Source organism: Vicugna pacos, chromosome 7, assembly GCF_048564905.1.
Source record: "Vicugna pacos chromosome 7, VicPac4, whole genome shotgun sequence".
Taxonomy (NCBI): domain Eukaryota; kingdom Metazoa; phylum Chordata; class Mammalia; order Artiodactyla; family Camelidae; genus Vicugna; species Vicugna pacos.
Window position 1 is genome coordinate 6326707 of NC_132993.1, and position 13849 is coordinate 6340555.

At 37.5% G+C, this 13849-nt stretch overlaps 1 protein-coding gene across 13 annotated transcripts in view; it reads left to right on the forward strand.

Annotated features, from left to right (window-relative positions):
* Window positions 1-13849, forward strand: part of EZH2 (enhancer of zeste 2 polycomb repressive complex 2 subunit) — a 54813-nt gene that overhangs the window by 20154 nt on the left and 20810 nt on the right. For 3 of the 13 annotated variants that reach the window (XM_072964281.1, XM_072964274.1, XM_072964273.1), the window contains exons 2-5: window positions 742-865; window positions 1435-1585; window positions 9176-9354; window positions 12672-12788. In XM_072964281.1, the coding sequence (XP_072820382.1) occupies window positions 749-865; window positions 1435-1585; window positions 9176-9354; window positions 12672-12788 (564 nt within the window). In that variant the 5' untranslated portion in view covers window positions 742-748. Of the gene's footprint in view, window positions 1-741; window positions 866-1434; window positions 1586-9175; window positions 9355-12671; window positions 12789-13849 lie in introns of those variants that run through there. The other 10 variants (XM_072964278.1, XM_072964276.1, XM_072964279.1 and 7 more) reach the window with 8 other exon arrangements.

Sequence of the window (13849 nt, forward strand, 5' to 3'; positions counted from 1 at the left end):
AATGTTCTAGAAGAGTTCTCCCTTCTAGACTCTGTAGTGTGCACCTGGTGGACCACAGGCTGTGCCCACTTTGCACGTATTTGGCTTCTAGAGCCTCTGGACTCCAGATAAGGTGGTAGGGCTCCCTGCATTCCTGTCCTCTGGCTGGCAGAGAAGCCCTAGGGGAGTAGAGGGGCCGCAAGAGGCAGAACCACAGACTTTCATCAGCATTTAAGGTGAAGCATGGTTAAAAGTGCAGCGGGAGTCCTTTAATTTGTATATTTATCATATATTGTACTGTGTATTTTCTACCTTTAGTGCTGTATGTGAATTACTTTTTTTTTGGATTTATCTTTTTCGGTCATTAATTTATGCCTGCAACAGCTAATTTAGCGATGGAAAACTGAGAATATGTGTCCACATTTGTTTCTACTCAGCAAGTGTGGGTCGTATAGCTTGTCATTGTATACTTAATCCCTGTAATGGGCCACATTTCTGTAGGATGACTGCAGTTTAGGGATGGAGTATCTTTGTAAATAAAAATGTCTTTTAAAAGTTGTAGTAAATGAAAATTTAGACTTTGAATGAAATGTTTTAAGGATTTAACCATGCAGAACGAATGAGTACCCTTCTGGAAAATATCAACAGTGTAATTACACATCATTTCTTTTGTTGATTGTTAGTTTGCTGGGAATTAAAACACAAGTAATCATATTCAGGTGGGTTAGATTAGTGATTTTAATATGAAACCATTGCTTTTAGAATAATCATGGGCCAGACTGGGAAGAAATCTGAGAAGGGACCAGTTTGTTGGCGGAAGCGCGTAAAGTCAGAGTACATGCGGCTGCGGCAGCTCAAGAGGTTCAGGCGGGCTGACGAAGTGAAGGTACCGTGTCCTCCGTGACAGCGTGTGTGATCGAGGATGCCCTCCCCCCCTCCCCGAGAAGGGTACAGGGTCATGTTTACAGTAAGATAAATGGAAACTTGGAAGCTGAGGTCCTTGGTTTGCTTAATTAACATAAAAATCGTACCATGCACGTTAATGATGATGGAAAGATTTTAATCTAATGATTATTCAGCCTACTTGGAAATCACCGTCTTTTCAGTGTACCTTGTACTGCATGTGACCCAGGACCCAGACATACAGGGATGTGTTTCATGGTGTTGTGTTTCCAAAGTCGTGATTTTTTAGAAAAAATATAAAAATACACGAAGTTAACAAAGAAAGGATGGAAATAATTTAATATTCCTCTCCCACTCTCAGTAAAATAACAAATGTGATGTATTTTGTATTAATAGAATGTGGGAAACAGTAATTTCATGTAAAATCCATATGCTTTTGAAGGAATGTTCCTGGTATTTTTGAGAAGTCAGTAGATTTTAACCTTCATTAGAGATATTACAAATTTTCTAACAATGAACAATTTCTTTTCTCCTCTCCTTCATTTTTTAAAGAGTATGTTTAGTTCCAATCGTCAGAAAATTTTGGAAAGAACAGAAATCTTAAACCAAGAATGGAAACAGCGAAGGATCCAGCCTGTGCACATCCTGACTTCTGTGAGCTCATTGCGCGGGACCAGGGAGGTTGGTGAACTCAAGCGCTGTAGTAATTATCAGTGCATTTTGGTTTTTGCTGTTGGAACGTTGGTTGGTTGTTGAGAGGAAGCCATTGACCTCAGGATGTCCCTTGTTTTATTGCTATTTCTCTTTAATGTGCAACTGTTAATGGCTGCCTTAGGTAGCACTGCTGGTATTCCTGTAACAGAGCTCTCGGATTTAGAATATGCTTGCACTGTTATTAGGTAGATTCCTAGATTTTTAAAAGACTGTTCATTAAAAAAGACTGTTCATTTAAGATTAAATACTCTCGAATGTCCTCATCAGATCACCAGTTAGAGCAAGGCTTTCTGATGCACAGTTGTCTTTTTCTCTCCCTCTTCATATGAATTAGCTATGCTGTAAAAAATATTTCTTTCCATCCATACTCATGGACTGAGAAAGCTTTTTATTATACATTTTGTTCAAATTCTAAGGCTCTTGCTATAAGAATTTTTAAATTTGTGGTTGAGAGATCAGAATTTGCTTTTCTGACAGCAATTTTTGAGTGAACGAGACAGATCTTAATTACTCCTTAAAATTACTGTTTTAAAGGGAAAGCATCTATGCTAGATTTTATAATTAAATAACACATTGAAACATAGTGGCAGCAAGATGAAAAGAAAATGGCAGAAATTTATACAGTACAGAACCAATCAGTAGGATTTTGGTTAAAGCATTTCTGTTTAAGTACCTGTTTTATATAGGAAGACATGCTATATGGTATGGAATGCTATATGAATGGACATGGAAGCAAAAAGAGGGAAGAAAGTGACTTGAGATATAGATGACACAATGGAATAGATGGTGGTTCACCTGGATGTCTAAATGTTGGAAAGCATCTGAACTATAGAATTTGTTCTAAAATAATGTTTTCAATGAGTAGCCATTTTTTAATAATATTGTAATAATCCAGCACTCATTTGCTGTTGTATGAGGCTCGTTGAGGTTGTGTGACACCCTGGCTTCAAAGACTGGTCGGTGCTGTCACAGTAGCTCAGTCTGTGCTCGACACGGACCTGGTGGTGATTTCAGCAATGGTATTAGTGGTCTTGATGGTGACGTGTGACTTGGGATGATTCTTTGTTATTTATGGATTTTGTCAGGTGAAAACCCTTTAAAGCTCTGATTTGCAATTGTATAAACATGTATATATCATTAATACCTTCCAGTCACCTGGAAAAGTTCAGTGCCTACACAGTAAAGGTAAATGACTTATTAATATATGAAAAGTGAAAGGGATTCTTTTCCGTGCCAGTCAGAACATTCTCAGAAGGGATCAGGATGGAGCCTCTGACTGATTCTTTTGAAAATTTTGTCTTATGACCTTCTGGAAATTTTGAGGTGAAGGCAAAAGAAACCTTGTTTTTTCTTCCCGGAGGAATACATCTCTTACATTTATGGTAAAAGTTAACAGCAGTAGTGGTTTCTGGCACTGTGCTCAGGTACTCTACCTCATTTTATCTTCGTGATGGTTGTATTTATTACCCATCTTTTATTCCCAGGTGAGGAAACTGAGCCTTAGAAGAATTAAGCAGTTTTTCCTTGCTCTAATGATCTGATGTGGGCCTGGAAGAGTACACTTTGCTCAGACACATTAAGAAACTACTAAAGGACATTACTTATATACAACTTGAGTTGCTCATGATATAATTTTTGGTGTTAAATTTAAGAGTACAGTTTATTCAAATGAATATTTACTAATTCAATTTTGCTTTTAATTTTGTCAAGTGTAGATAAAAGACATTGAATGTAAAGATAGCTCACTTTTCACTGAGTTTGTGAGATGTTGTAAGAAGAAAGTAGCATTTTAATAAAATAAGTATTTTCTAAACTTAGTACCCATGAAGGTTGAGAAAAAACATTTTCACAAGATAGGACGGGAAAAGGAGGAAGGTGATCGCCAGCCTCAGGAATTCAGTTTCTGTTGCATGGAACTCTGACCTGGTCAGGCTTGTTCATTTTTGAGCCACTCCTGATAGCTGATTCTGCTTCAGATGTTTTGTCTTTTACTCCTCCTACCTCCTACCCCCTTTAAAACCATCATCACCGACTTTGGGAAGCTGAAGGCTTATACAGTTGGTGATAAACTTTTTGGTGTTATAATAAATAATAACATTTTAGGACTGGAAAGGACTTTAATGATCTGTATCTTGTCTCCTTACCTTTCAGATGAGACTATATCCCTGTTTATTTTTCTTCAGTTTGAGCATTTCTAGCTATATATCAGGTTTCTTTTATATGCTTTAAAAATCAGAGCCTGAAGTAGGTCAGAAGCAGGAGGATAAATAAATTAACCTGTTTTGCAAAGACTTTCTAGGAGTAGGCTTGGCAGAATTTGTAACTGCAGTGTTGACCCAAACACCTCAAGTCTGTGGCTTTCAACATCTGGAAGTGCTGTTATAACATTGTTTTAATGAAGTCCTTATTTTTATTAGCTGATCCTTTATAAATGCTGTCTTCCGTTTAAATCCTTTAGCATGACAACGATTCAATGACAATTTTTGGTTATTCACTCAATTCATACTTTATTCCCTTCTATACTTGAAGAAGTGGATATGCTCAGCTTTAAAATGATCGATTTTATCTAGGTTATTTTAGTAAAGAATGTCTAAGTTTACTTTCTGATCTAATGAAGTGACAGCTGTAGATGCTGACTTGAGACCAAGGAGCTCTGCAGATAACCTGGAGACCACATCTTTAGTCTATTGTTTCCTTAATGTGTGCTTTTAGGAGCCTTGTGGGTACTTATTTTTTGGTGTTAAAGTTAGAGAACCTAAGCAGTGTTGCCCATTGGACTTTAATACAGAGTATGTGTCTTTTTTTCTTGTTAAAAGTACTTCTGGCTTCTTGTGGACAGTGACCGTAACATATGTTTTACATTTAGTTCCTTTGCTCTTCAGTTTTAAGAGCATTCAGCCTGAAAATGTGTGTAGGCCAAGGGATGTTCCCTTGTTGCTATAGTATATGGCCGTTTATCAAAAAATTGTTTCTAGGTGACATTCATTACTTTACCTTATTGATCAGTAAAAACTTTATCTTCTATAAGTCTGCACATTAGTAATCATGTTCCTCAATGTGTCTGTTTTTCCAGTTTTGCTGAATAAACTGGTTTAGGAGATAACTCTTGTAGTCCTTGCTAGTGCATTTCTTGTTGTATGTTCTCCATTTCTTGCTGAAAACCACAAGGCACTTTTCACCTTCATTGACTCTTGTCAAGATTTTTATTACCTGTACATATTATGACTGTGCAAGGGATGCTTGCTCAAATGATGTCTCCTGGGCAAGTGATGTGATTGGTTTAGTAATTTAAAAATATCCTGCCAATATGCATTTTTAGATTCCCAGGAGAATGCAATGTTCTTGTAAAAATTCTGTCTTGTTTACTAACAAGAAGAGTGAGAAATGTGGGGCTTCTTGGGAATGTTTAACATACATGCAGTGTCAGAAAGACCTCCCAGTCCTCTCATGAAGAATTAAAAATCTTTTGGACTTTTCAGTGCACACAGGCTTGCTCTTCCTAGTGATGTCGGAAACAATTTTAATTTTAAGTTCATCACCTATCATTTGATATTTGCAAATGAATTTTTTTTTGGAGTGGCTTCTATCAAAATAACACAGAATGTGTAAGTTCTTTCATAGGTTTGCAGTTTTGACTTATTTTTGTTGGAGAAGAAAAACATCTTATTTACATGTAAACACCTGATTGCATTATTTACTGATGTGGTGATACACTTTCCTCAGTTAATTGTAAATAGAAATTTAGATACTATACCCAAAGAAAAAATAAGATGCTAGTGTACTCTGTATACTTGAGTGGTCTTCACTTAAATAAACTTTTAACTTTCAACAAAGTAACATGCTTTCTTTCCTTCTTACATTTCAAGATTGTAGGACCAATGGGCATGCTCAGCCTTTGAGCAGACGTGGCAGAGTCGGGTCGTTTTTCTCAAGTCTAGGAATAGATGAGTGGCTCTCGCAAGCGTCTGTCTTTCCTCATAGTCTGCACATACCCATCCCTTCTTGGTTCCTCGAGGAACTGGATTCTGAGTTGCCTTCTGCTGCTCTTTGTCTCTCTTAACCATTTATTGGTTGAGTCTCATGTTAACTCTGCCAGTCCTTTCTGCTCATGTAATTTTTTCAAATCATGGCAGCCTTTGCTTGCTTTCTTGCTTTCTTTTACCTGAAATAGATGGTACCTTACTTAAATGATCATAAAGGAGGTTTTCTTTGTCTTTTGAAAGGAGGCTAATGTAAGCATTTTATGCTTTTCCAAAAAGGTCACTTGAAGAAAGATCACTTATGTCATATGAGTTTATGTATCATTAGCATACATTAAAGATACATCATACACTTACGCTGTTTGAGATCACATTTTAAATTTAAGATTATATGTCTTAAATTTAAAAAGTGAACTTTTCAGAAATGTCAAATGTTTATTTTGTTAATTAGAAACTTTAATTTGCTGTTTTTCTTCTAAAATACTGTATATATAGTTTGTATTTTAAAAATTACTGTTAAATTGACTATTACAAAGATCAAGTCTCTTCCCAAAATGCAAGACTGAAATTTGACAGCTGTTTTAAAAACAGAATGAACAAAAACCTAAAGAGATGCTGGTGTGGTCTCTGCAGTGTTAGAGGCTGTTCATTCCTCTGAAGAAATAAGAGCGAGCTTCTATGGCAGGTTAGCTTGGTAATGTGGATTGACTTACACCCACTGCTTATGATTCTGTTTTATCTTCTTTTACTAGATTTCATAAAAGAATATTATTTGAGTACCGTTTTGGAAGGTTGGGCCGATTTAATGAGCTACCTTGGCAACTGATGAGGCAGTTTTATACCAGCTAATGTGACTATTTGTTGGGTTAATCAAACTCTTGTTTTTAATCTTTTTCTTCAAATAAAGCTGATTGCAAAATGCTAATTACAAAAATTCAAATAACAAAGAAATATATAAAACAGGCAAAAGTCCCTGTAGTCCAAACCCTGTGACTTATTCTTTCAGATTTCTTTTTCTATATACAATAACATGTTAATAAGTGATACTATACATTTTATTTTGAAACATTACTCCCAGATAAAACATGCCTGCTATTTGGGGCATCACTTTACAGCCTCTGTCCAGGTCTTCAGTCTCTCCAACAATGCACAGTGCTTGGTCCTGTGGATGTATCACAATTAGTGGCCCTGTTCATAATTGATGAACACTTAGGCTTTTATTTTTCCCTTTTGCAATTAGCATCTCAGTGAATATCCTTCATACACATCTTTGCCTCTTGAGTAATTCTGTAGGAAAAGTTCCTAGAAACAGGATTCATAAGTCAAGAAGAGATGCAGATTTAAAATTTTAACAGAGATTACAGCATTGCCCCCAAAGGTTTTACATTTACACTCTCACCAGCTGTTCGTGGACGTGTTTATCGATATTGCCAAGATAAAATATTAATCTTGTTAATCTTTGTCAGTATGATAGAAAAAATATTAAAATGTGCTTACCTTTCTTTAATCAGTAAGTTAAGTGCCTGTTGTTTGTTTCTTTCGTGAGTTGGCTCTTACGGTCTTCAGTCTTTTGAAATTGGGTTGGACTTTTTCTTATGATTTTGAAGGACTTTTTGTATATTATAAATAGTAGTTTTTAATCATCTGTTCTGCAGACCCCCCATTTTAATGGCTGTTATTTGTGCTATATTTTGGTTATACAGAAGTTTTATGTAGTCAAATTAGAATTTCTTTTGATTTCTGGGTTTCTTAGACTTACAAAGCCTTCCTCCACTTCAAGATTATCAATTATCTGTCTTTTTTTTTAGTTCTGTTTTAATTTTTACATTTTAATATCATTTAACCTTTTCTTTGGTGTAAAGAGTGAGTGAGGGATTTTGTTTTTAATTTTTCTCTGTTTAGCTTTGTCGTCATTTCATTGCTATTCACTGAGTGACCATCCGTGAGCGGTTAAGGAGCAGTTATAAATGTGTTTCGCAAAGATCAGCAGAATTGGCCTCCCTGCTGGTGGTGGTCACCCGAGCAGGTTTAGCGCCTGAGCCAGGACTTGGAGCTCCTCCTCAGAGGCCGCGTCCGTGGCAGTCTTGCTGGTGCCTGTGCTGCTGGGTGGCATTAAGCCTCACGTCTGCTCGTGGAAACAGGGCTTCCTAGCTTGTGCTGTCCCGGCTGATAGAAACCCTGACTTTCTGCTTTGTTCTGCTTCTTAGTTTTTGTTTTCTTTCTTTTTTTCTAATGATGGAAATGGTTTTATTTACCCCTCACAGCACTGTTATTGAATTAGGTACTTGAGTTTGCATGTCAAGGACAAATGTGGCTATGGTGACCTGCTTCATGGGCTTTGTGGAGTGTTTTTGTGGTTTTACCAACTTACGTCCTGTAACTGTTCTTCTGTTTCTGATCTCCAGTCTTTTAGGCAGGTGGCAGGTTATGAGGAGGTGATTTACCCGAAAGGCACCACCTCAGACCCAGACTGCACTGGGTCTTAGCAGTTACTGTACTAACCAGGTTTATCTCTTTATGGTCTCTTTATTCAGGATCAGGCTTCTGAAGCCAAGCTGCAGGGAAGAGCTGTAAGGGTTTAAATGTCCTGAAATTGTTTTCCAAATGTTGCCTGTTCTACTTTAAATGCTGGACTTGCCCCCCCTCCCCGCAGAAGTGTAAGACTGATGCTTATATGGGAGGAGATCTTCCTGTGGTGCTTCAGGGAGCTCAGAGCAGGGGCCTAGTGTTGCTGGGTGGAGGTTCTTCCCCAGCCCGGCGGCTCTGCAGCATAAATATTCAGCAGCGAAAATTGAAGTAACTTAACAGTCTGGTATGAGCCACTCTTCTGTTCCTTAGCTCCAACACCCTTGATGAGCTGCTTTTATTAAATACGCCTGTGTCAAGATGGGGTCGGGAGTTTTCCTCTGACCCTCTCCTGCTGGAGCACACGCTCACTACCCTTCTCTGCTCCTCCTTCTAAACCTGGTTATGAACTCACTTCTGCTATGAGCTTTTCTTGATCTAAACTTGATATTTATCTCATTCCAGTTTTTTCTTTAGTACTTCCTTCACATAGAAGCAGTCTGAAATTAAGTTATATACACTGTCATTTTCACCAGCAGGGCTAGCTAATTTAAAACTTGGTGTGTCATCTTTTCTCTACTCAGATCTTAAAGAATGTGGGCAGTTTCAGGAATCATCTCAGCTTTTCCCCAGAGTAGGTGGCAGCTGATGCTTCCTCCCCTCCACCTGGGATGTGAGACAGTTCCTTATTGTTTTTACTTAGAAAAGCAAAAGGATATTAGACAATATCAACAGTTCATTGTGTCTCTGGCTTGAATTAAATGGACCAACCAGGGTAAAGAATATTTTTAATTTGGCTAACTGTATTTTTCCCTCCACTATACGGAAGTCGGACTTAACCCTTCTAATGTTTAAGATTGTTTAGAGACCAGATGGCTATAGCTATTGCCCGTTGGGGTGTCCCTCTGTAAGATGGGGAGTCATACCTACCTCACAGGGTAGTGGTGAATTTTAAAGAAATTAACTTTGGTAAAGTCTCTAGCACAGTGCTTGGCACATAGTAGGGTGTGTTAATTTCTTTCCCTTCCCTGCAGGCCATTCACCTGCTCTTCCCTCTACGATTTTCCATAACACAGTTTTTACTTGGAACCAGCCTTCTGCCAAGAGTCTCAGTTTGGTTGTGTACTCCTACAACTACTATTTTTGGCTTGACTTCCCTCTCCAGCTCCCAGTGGTCCAGCCACACAGTCGCCTATTGTACCAGCTGGTTGATGTAAGTCTATCCATCCTCAGAGGAACCTGGTTACTTACCAGTAAGCTGTGTTTCTCTGAAAATGTAGCATCCTTGATAACTAATATAGTTGTTTTCTTTCTTCACCATTGATGATGGATTATCTACAACAATTTCCTTGTGTCATCCTCAAGTTGGAGCTAGAATTAGAGAATTTAATTTGTTGATATAGGTCTCCTAGTGAGTTCCTGAGTCCAGGACATGTGACTCTTATCAGGTAAAATGCTGTGGAGACCCATGAGGTCAGACTCCTATTCACTACTCTGAGTGATCTGAGACTTAATAACATAAACTGTCAAGGATGATACATTTTCAAAGAAAAAAAGTTACTGGTAAGTAACTGGGATTTTTGAGTAATTTTCCTGTAAGTCAATAAATAAGAATTCCCAAACTTGTTTTACCAACAAATGCTTTTGCATTTGAATATTATTTCATAAATGAAAGGAATATGGTTATTAGTTACGGTTAATAGGTAAAGAGTGGGGTAGGTTTCTAGAGAGATTCTTCGTAGATAATGAAGTGGGTGTAGGCCTTCAATTTTCTAAATAGGTGTTCTGCGAGCTTTAAAGGGAAATTGAAATCTCCACTAGGGAAAGTGAGCAAAATCGGTCTGTTCATTCCAGAAACATTTTTTGAGTGCCTACTCTTTTTTGAGACACTGTGCTGAGTATTGTCACGAGACAGAGGTAAAACCGCGCTCTGCCTCCGCTGCTCTGCCCTCAGAGAGCTTGTCTCCGGCCCCGGTGACACCCGTACGGCTTGATTAAGACACCGGGCCCAGGTGTGTGGCAGGTGTGGCGTGGAGGCAGGACTTAGCGCCGCAACCTTTGCTGTCTTATTTTCTGTGCTTCTGTGAGTTCTTTCTGTTCACGGAAAAATCATTTGACCTCATTCAGTAGACTCAGTATTTGCTACATCATTAGAGCCAACAGGTAAACCAAAGTTAGCATCCTCCTGTCTGGTGGTTGAACAGGGTATTCAGCTGTCCTACCTTACGTGTGGCCTTGGATTTAAATGTTAAAGCAGGTGAATAAGTCAGTTGGAGAGGCAGCTGTTCCCCTTACCCCCCAGGCTTTGGGGGGGAAGTCTTCAGAATTAAAGTCACAGAATTAATTTACCTCTACCAGGTGTAAAACAAAAATCAAAAACTCTAGTTTAGTTGTTTTGCAAGAAATGAAGTTATTTTGTGCTAAAATCACTGGACAGTGTGTAATACTTTATTCCATAATTATAACCACTCTTTGCCCCAGAGTTACTTGGTTAAGTAACTTAGGAAAAAGGAATGAAGACATGGTAGTAGTAGACGAGAAGAGGGCATGGAGGAGGAGATGCTCCTGTAACCTTGTCATGTGTTCCTGCGCAGTGCCCACTGCGCCAGCAGAGCATCTCCAGGCTGAGAGCTAGAGCGCAGGGATGAGGCTGGGGCACTGGAGTCAGACTTAGGCTTCCATCCTGGCTTGGTAATTTACTACCTTTCTGACTAGGAAAGTTACTTTACTTCTCTGAACCTCAGTCTCCTCCTCATTTGTGAAATTGTGATGCTAAAGGCCAAGATGAGGAGTGGTTAAGATGATGTATACAAAGCACTTAGCACAGTGCCTGCAACACAGTACGTGCTCAATAAATGTTAACTGCTGTTATTATTGGACGGATGGATGAGAGTTGTATCAGAGGCCAAAGAGTGAAACAGGAAAAGATCGCGGGTTTTGGAGTTTTAGTAAACTGTTCACACCTTCTTATTTACTTGAGCTACGAGCTTTCTAGTATTATCTTTATCTTTGCCCTTTGGAAAGCAAATTAATGGATTAATCACTGTCACAGTTCTTCCTAACTACTCTCTTTAAACCTTCGCTTCCACGAGGAAGGAACTATTTTTGTGCTGCAGTGACTGTGACTATTGCAAGATTATCCCCCTGGCCTGATGGGCTGAGGGCCAGGTGTGGCCTGGATGCCAAAGACTTCCACTCTGATTTCACCAAATCTAGTCCTGCTATTTTTAAGTCCTGTTAAATAAAAATTAAACATTTAATAATTGTGTGTGTTGTATAGATAAGATTTTTTTTTGGTTTCATTTTACTACTTCAGTTCTACTTCTTTTTCCTCTATTTTCATTGATTATATGCCCAGGGTATTTTTGAGAAGGCTCTGGAGACCTGATAATTGGGTAGTGGTACTGTTTAAGAAAAGACGGTTTCCTAGACAGGATGCAAAATGCTGTGGTATTTGGGCACAGATTTTTACCGTATTTCATTGAATCGAAGATGCAACCTTTTTTAACATTTTAACACCTGAAACTGGCATGCATCTTAGAATCACTATGATAAGAAACTATTGTCTTGTAGTTAAATTGGCAACATTATTTTCTTAGTGATAGAGGAGATAATGGTCTGCTTTGAAATAGATGTCATCGTAGGTTGGATGAAATACGGTATTTCAGAGGAATAGCTGCACTTAACCGGTATAGATACGTATAGAAATGTGGTATCGGGACAGTACGTGTAGTGGGTGAGAGCAGAGGCTCCAGAGTCAGACTTGCTGGGTTTAAATTCTAGCCCTAACTAATGTATGGCTTTGGGCCAGTTACTTATCTTTTCTCTATCTTAGTTTTCTCACCTGTAAAATGGTGCTAAGAATAGTCCCCATCTTACAGGGTTGTAATAAAGACTAAAATATAAGATATGTAATGTGTTTAAAATAGTGCCTAGCAAGTAGAAAGTGCTTAGTAACGTTAGCTATTGTTATTATTACTAGTTTAGAGATTACACTCTTGCAGAGATGATTTGAATCCATTTTGTTGTGATAGAAGCTCAGACCTGTTACCTTTAATACTTCGTATATTATCTGATAACAGCAGCAAACTACACTTGGGTTTTTAAAAAGGGAAGGTGCAGATAAGAAAGGTTAACCTAACAAGTTTGTATATTTCTATTAAGTAAGATTTAAGTGGTTTATTGGTGTAGATATTATTATTCCACATGGTTGAGATATAAAAGAAATGAAGCATTGAGCTAAGAAATTTATAATGAAAGCCAGAGAAACACACTATTTGATTCTTATTAATGCTGGTAAGTATGGGAAGGGTTGGAGGGTTTTGAAAAATTTGCAAAATATGAAGCTTTTTTTCACACTAAGTAAAAGAGAGGAGAGAATCCTTTTTGGTTTTTATGAACTTATTGTCTTAGGTAAAGAAGTTTCCTTTTCAAGTGATGTAAGCAGGCAGCATCCCTTTATAATGTGATGACTGCAGCTGCAGATTGTCCTTTTATTCTTACAGGTCAATTTTATTTTTTCTCTTCTAGTGTTCGGTGACCAGTGACTTGGATTTTCCAACACAAGTCATTCCGTTAAAGACTCTGAATGCGGTTGCTTCAGTACCCATAATGTATTCTTGGTCTCCTCTACAGCAGAATTTCATGGTATGTAAATAATGTGTCCTGCTTATTTGATAATCTTTTCTTTTAAATAAAACATAGATAATTTTCTTATCAAGGTAAGTCAAGATAGTATCTAAGTGAAAACAGCTATCAAAATGGGAGCATTTGGAGTAATTTTTTAAACCGATTTAATATGTGTATTTTTAAGCATTTTCAGGGTTACCCTTTTCTTAGACCTTTCTAGTTAAAATATTCCCTAAAGGAAAAATATTAAGCAAAACCCATACCTGGGGTTAAAAATTAATTTAAAAGATGAAGGTTATAAGATGTCAGTCTGTATCCTGTAATCTCAGTCTGACTTTGAGGTCTTGTTAATTGAGAACTTATTATTTAAAAAAATTTTAGGCAGCATGTTATTAAATGATAATGTACACTATGAAATATTCTCAGGGCTTATGAAACACAAGGTTAAGCATATTTCCACAGATAACACTGGCACAATAGCTCTCGTAATGAAATGCTGGTATTTAATTCTTTACAGAAGTAGGATGAAGGCAGATGGAACAAGAGAGAAATTTGAGTATGCATTCTTGACTTGTTAAGTTAGAAATATGTATTTTTACTACTTATTTGATATGTAAAATAATAAAGCTATTAAAATATTGATGGAAGCCCTTGGTAAGCCTATGGAGAATTGTTTACTAGACTTTAAAAATAAACACGTTTCTAATGTCTTCAGTAACTTTTCAGTATTTTTCAGTTGAGGCTTAAAGGCAAATTTCAGATACTCTTCTGCAATTGTGTATGTGTTTAAGACTATATTCAAAAACAGTAAGTTTGTGTGGACTTTGGTGATTATGATGTGTCAATGTACATTCATCCTTAGTTTAAAGATAAAAAGTACCACTCCAGTGAGCAAAAATAACGACTATGCATATGTGTGGAGAAGGGGGTATATGGAAAATTTCTGTACCCTCCTGTCAATTTTGTTGTAAACCTAAAATTGCTCCAAAAAAAGGTCTTAAAAAAACAAAAAAACTCAGGGTAGACATTTTTGGCAAAACTTTGATTTCAGTTATTTACATATATGTGTGTGTTTGTTG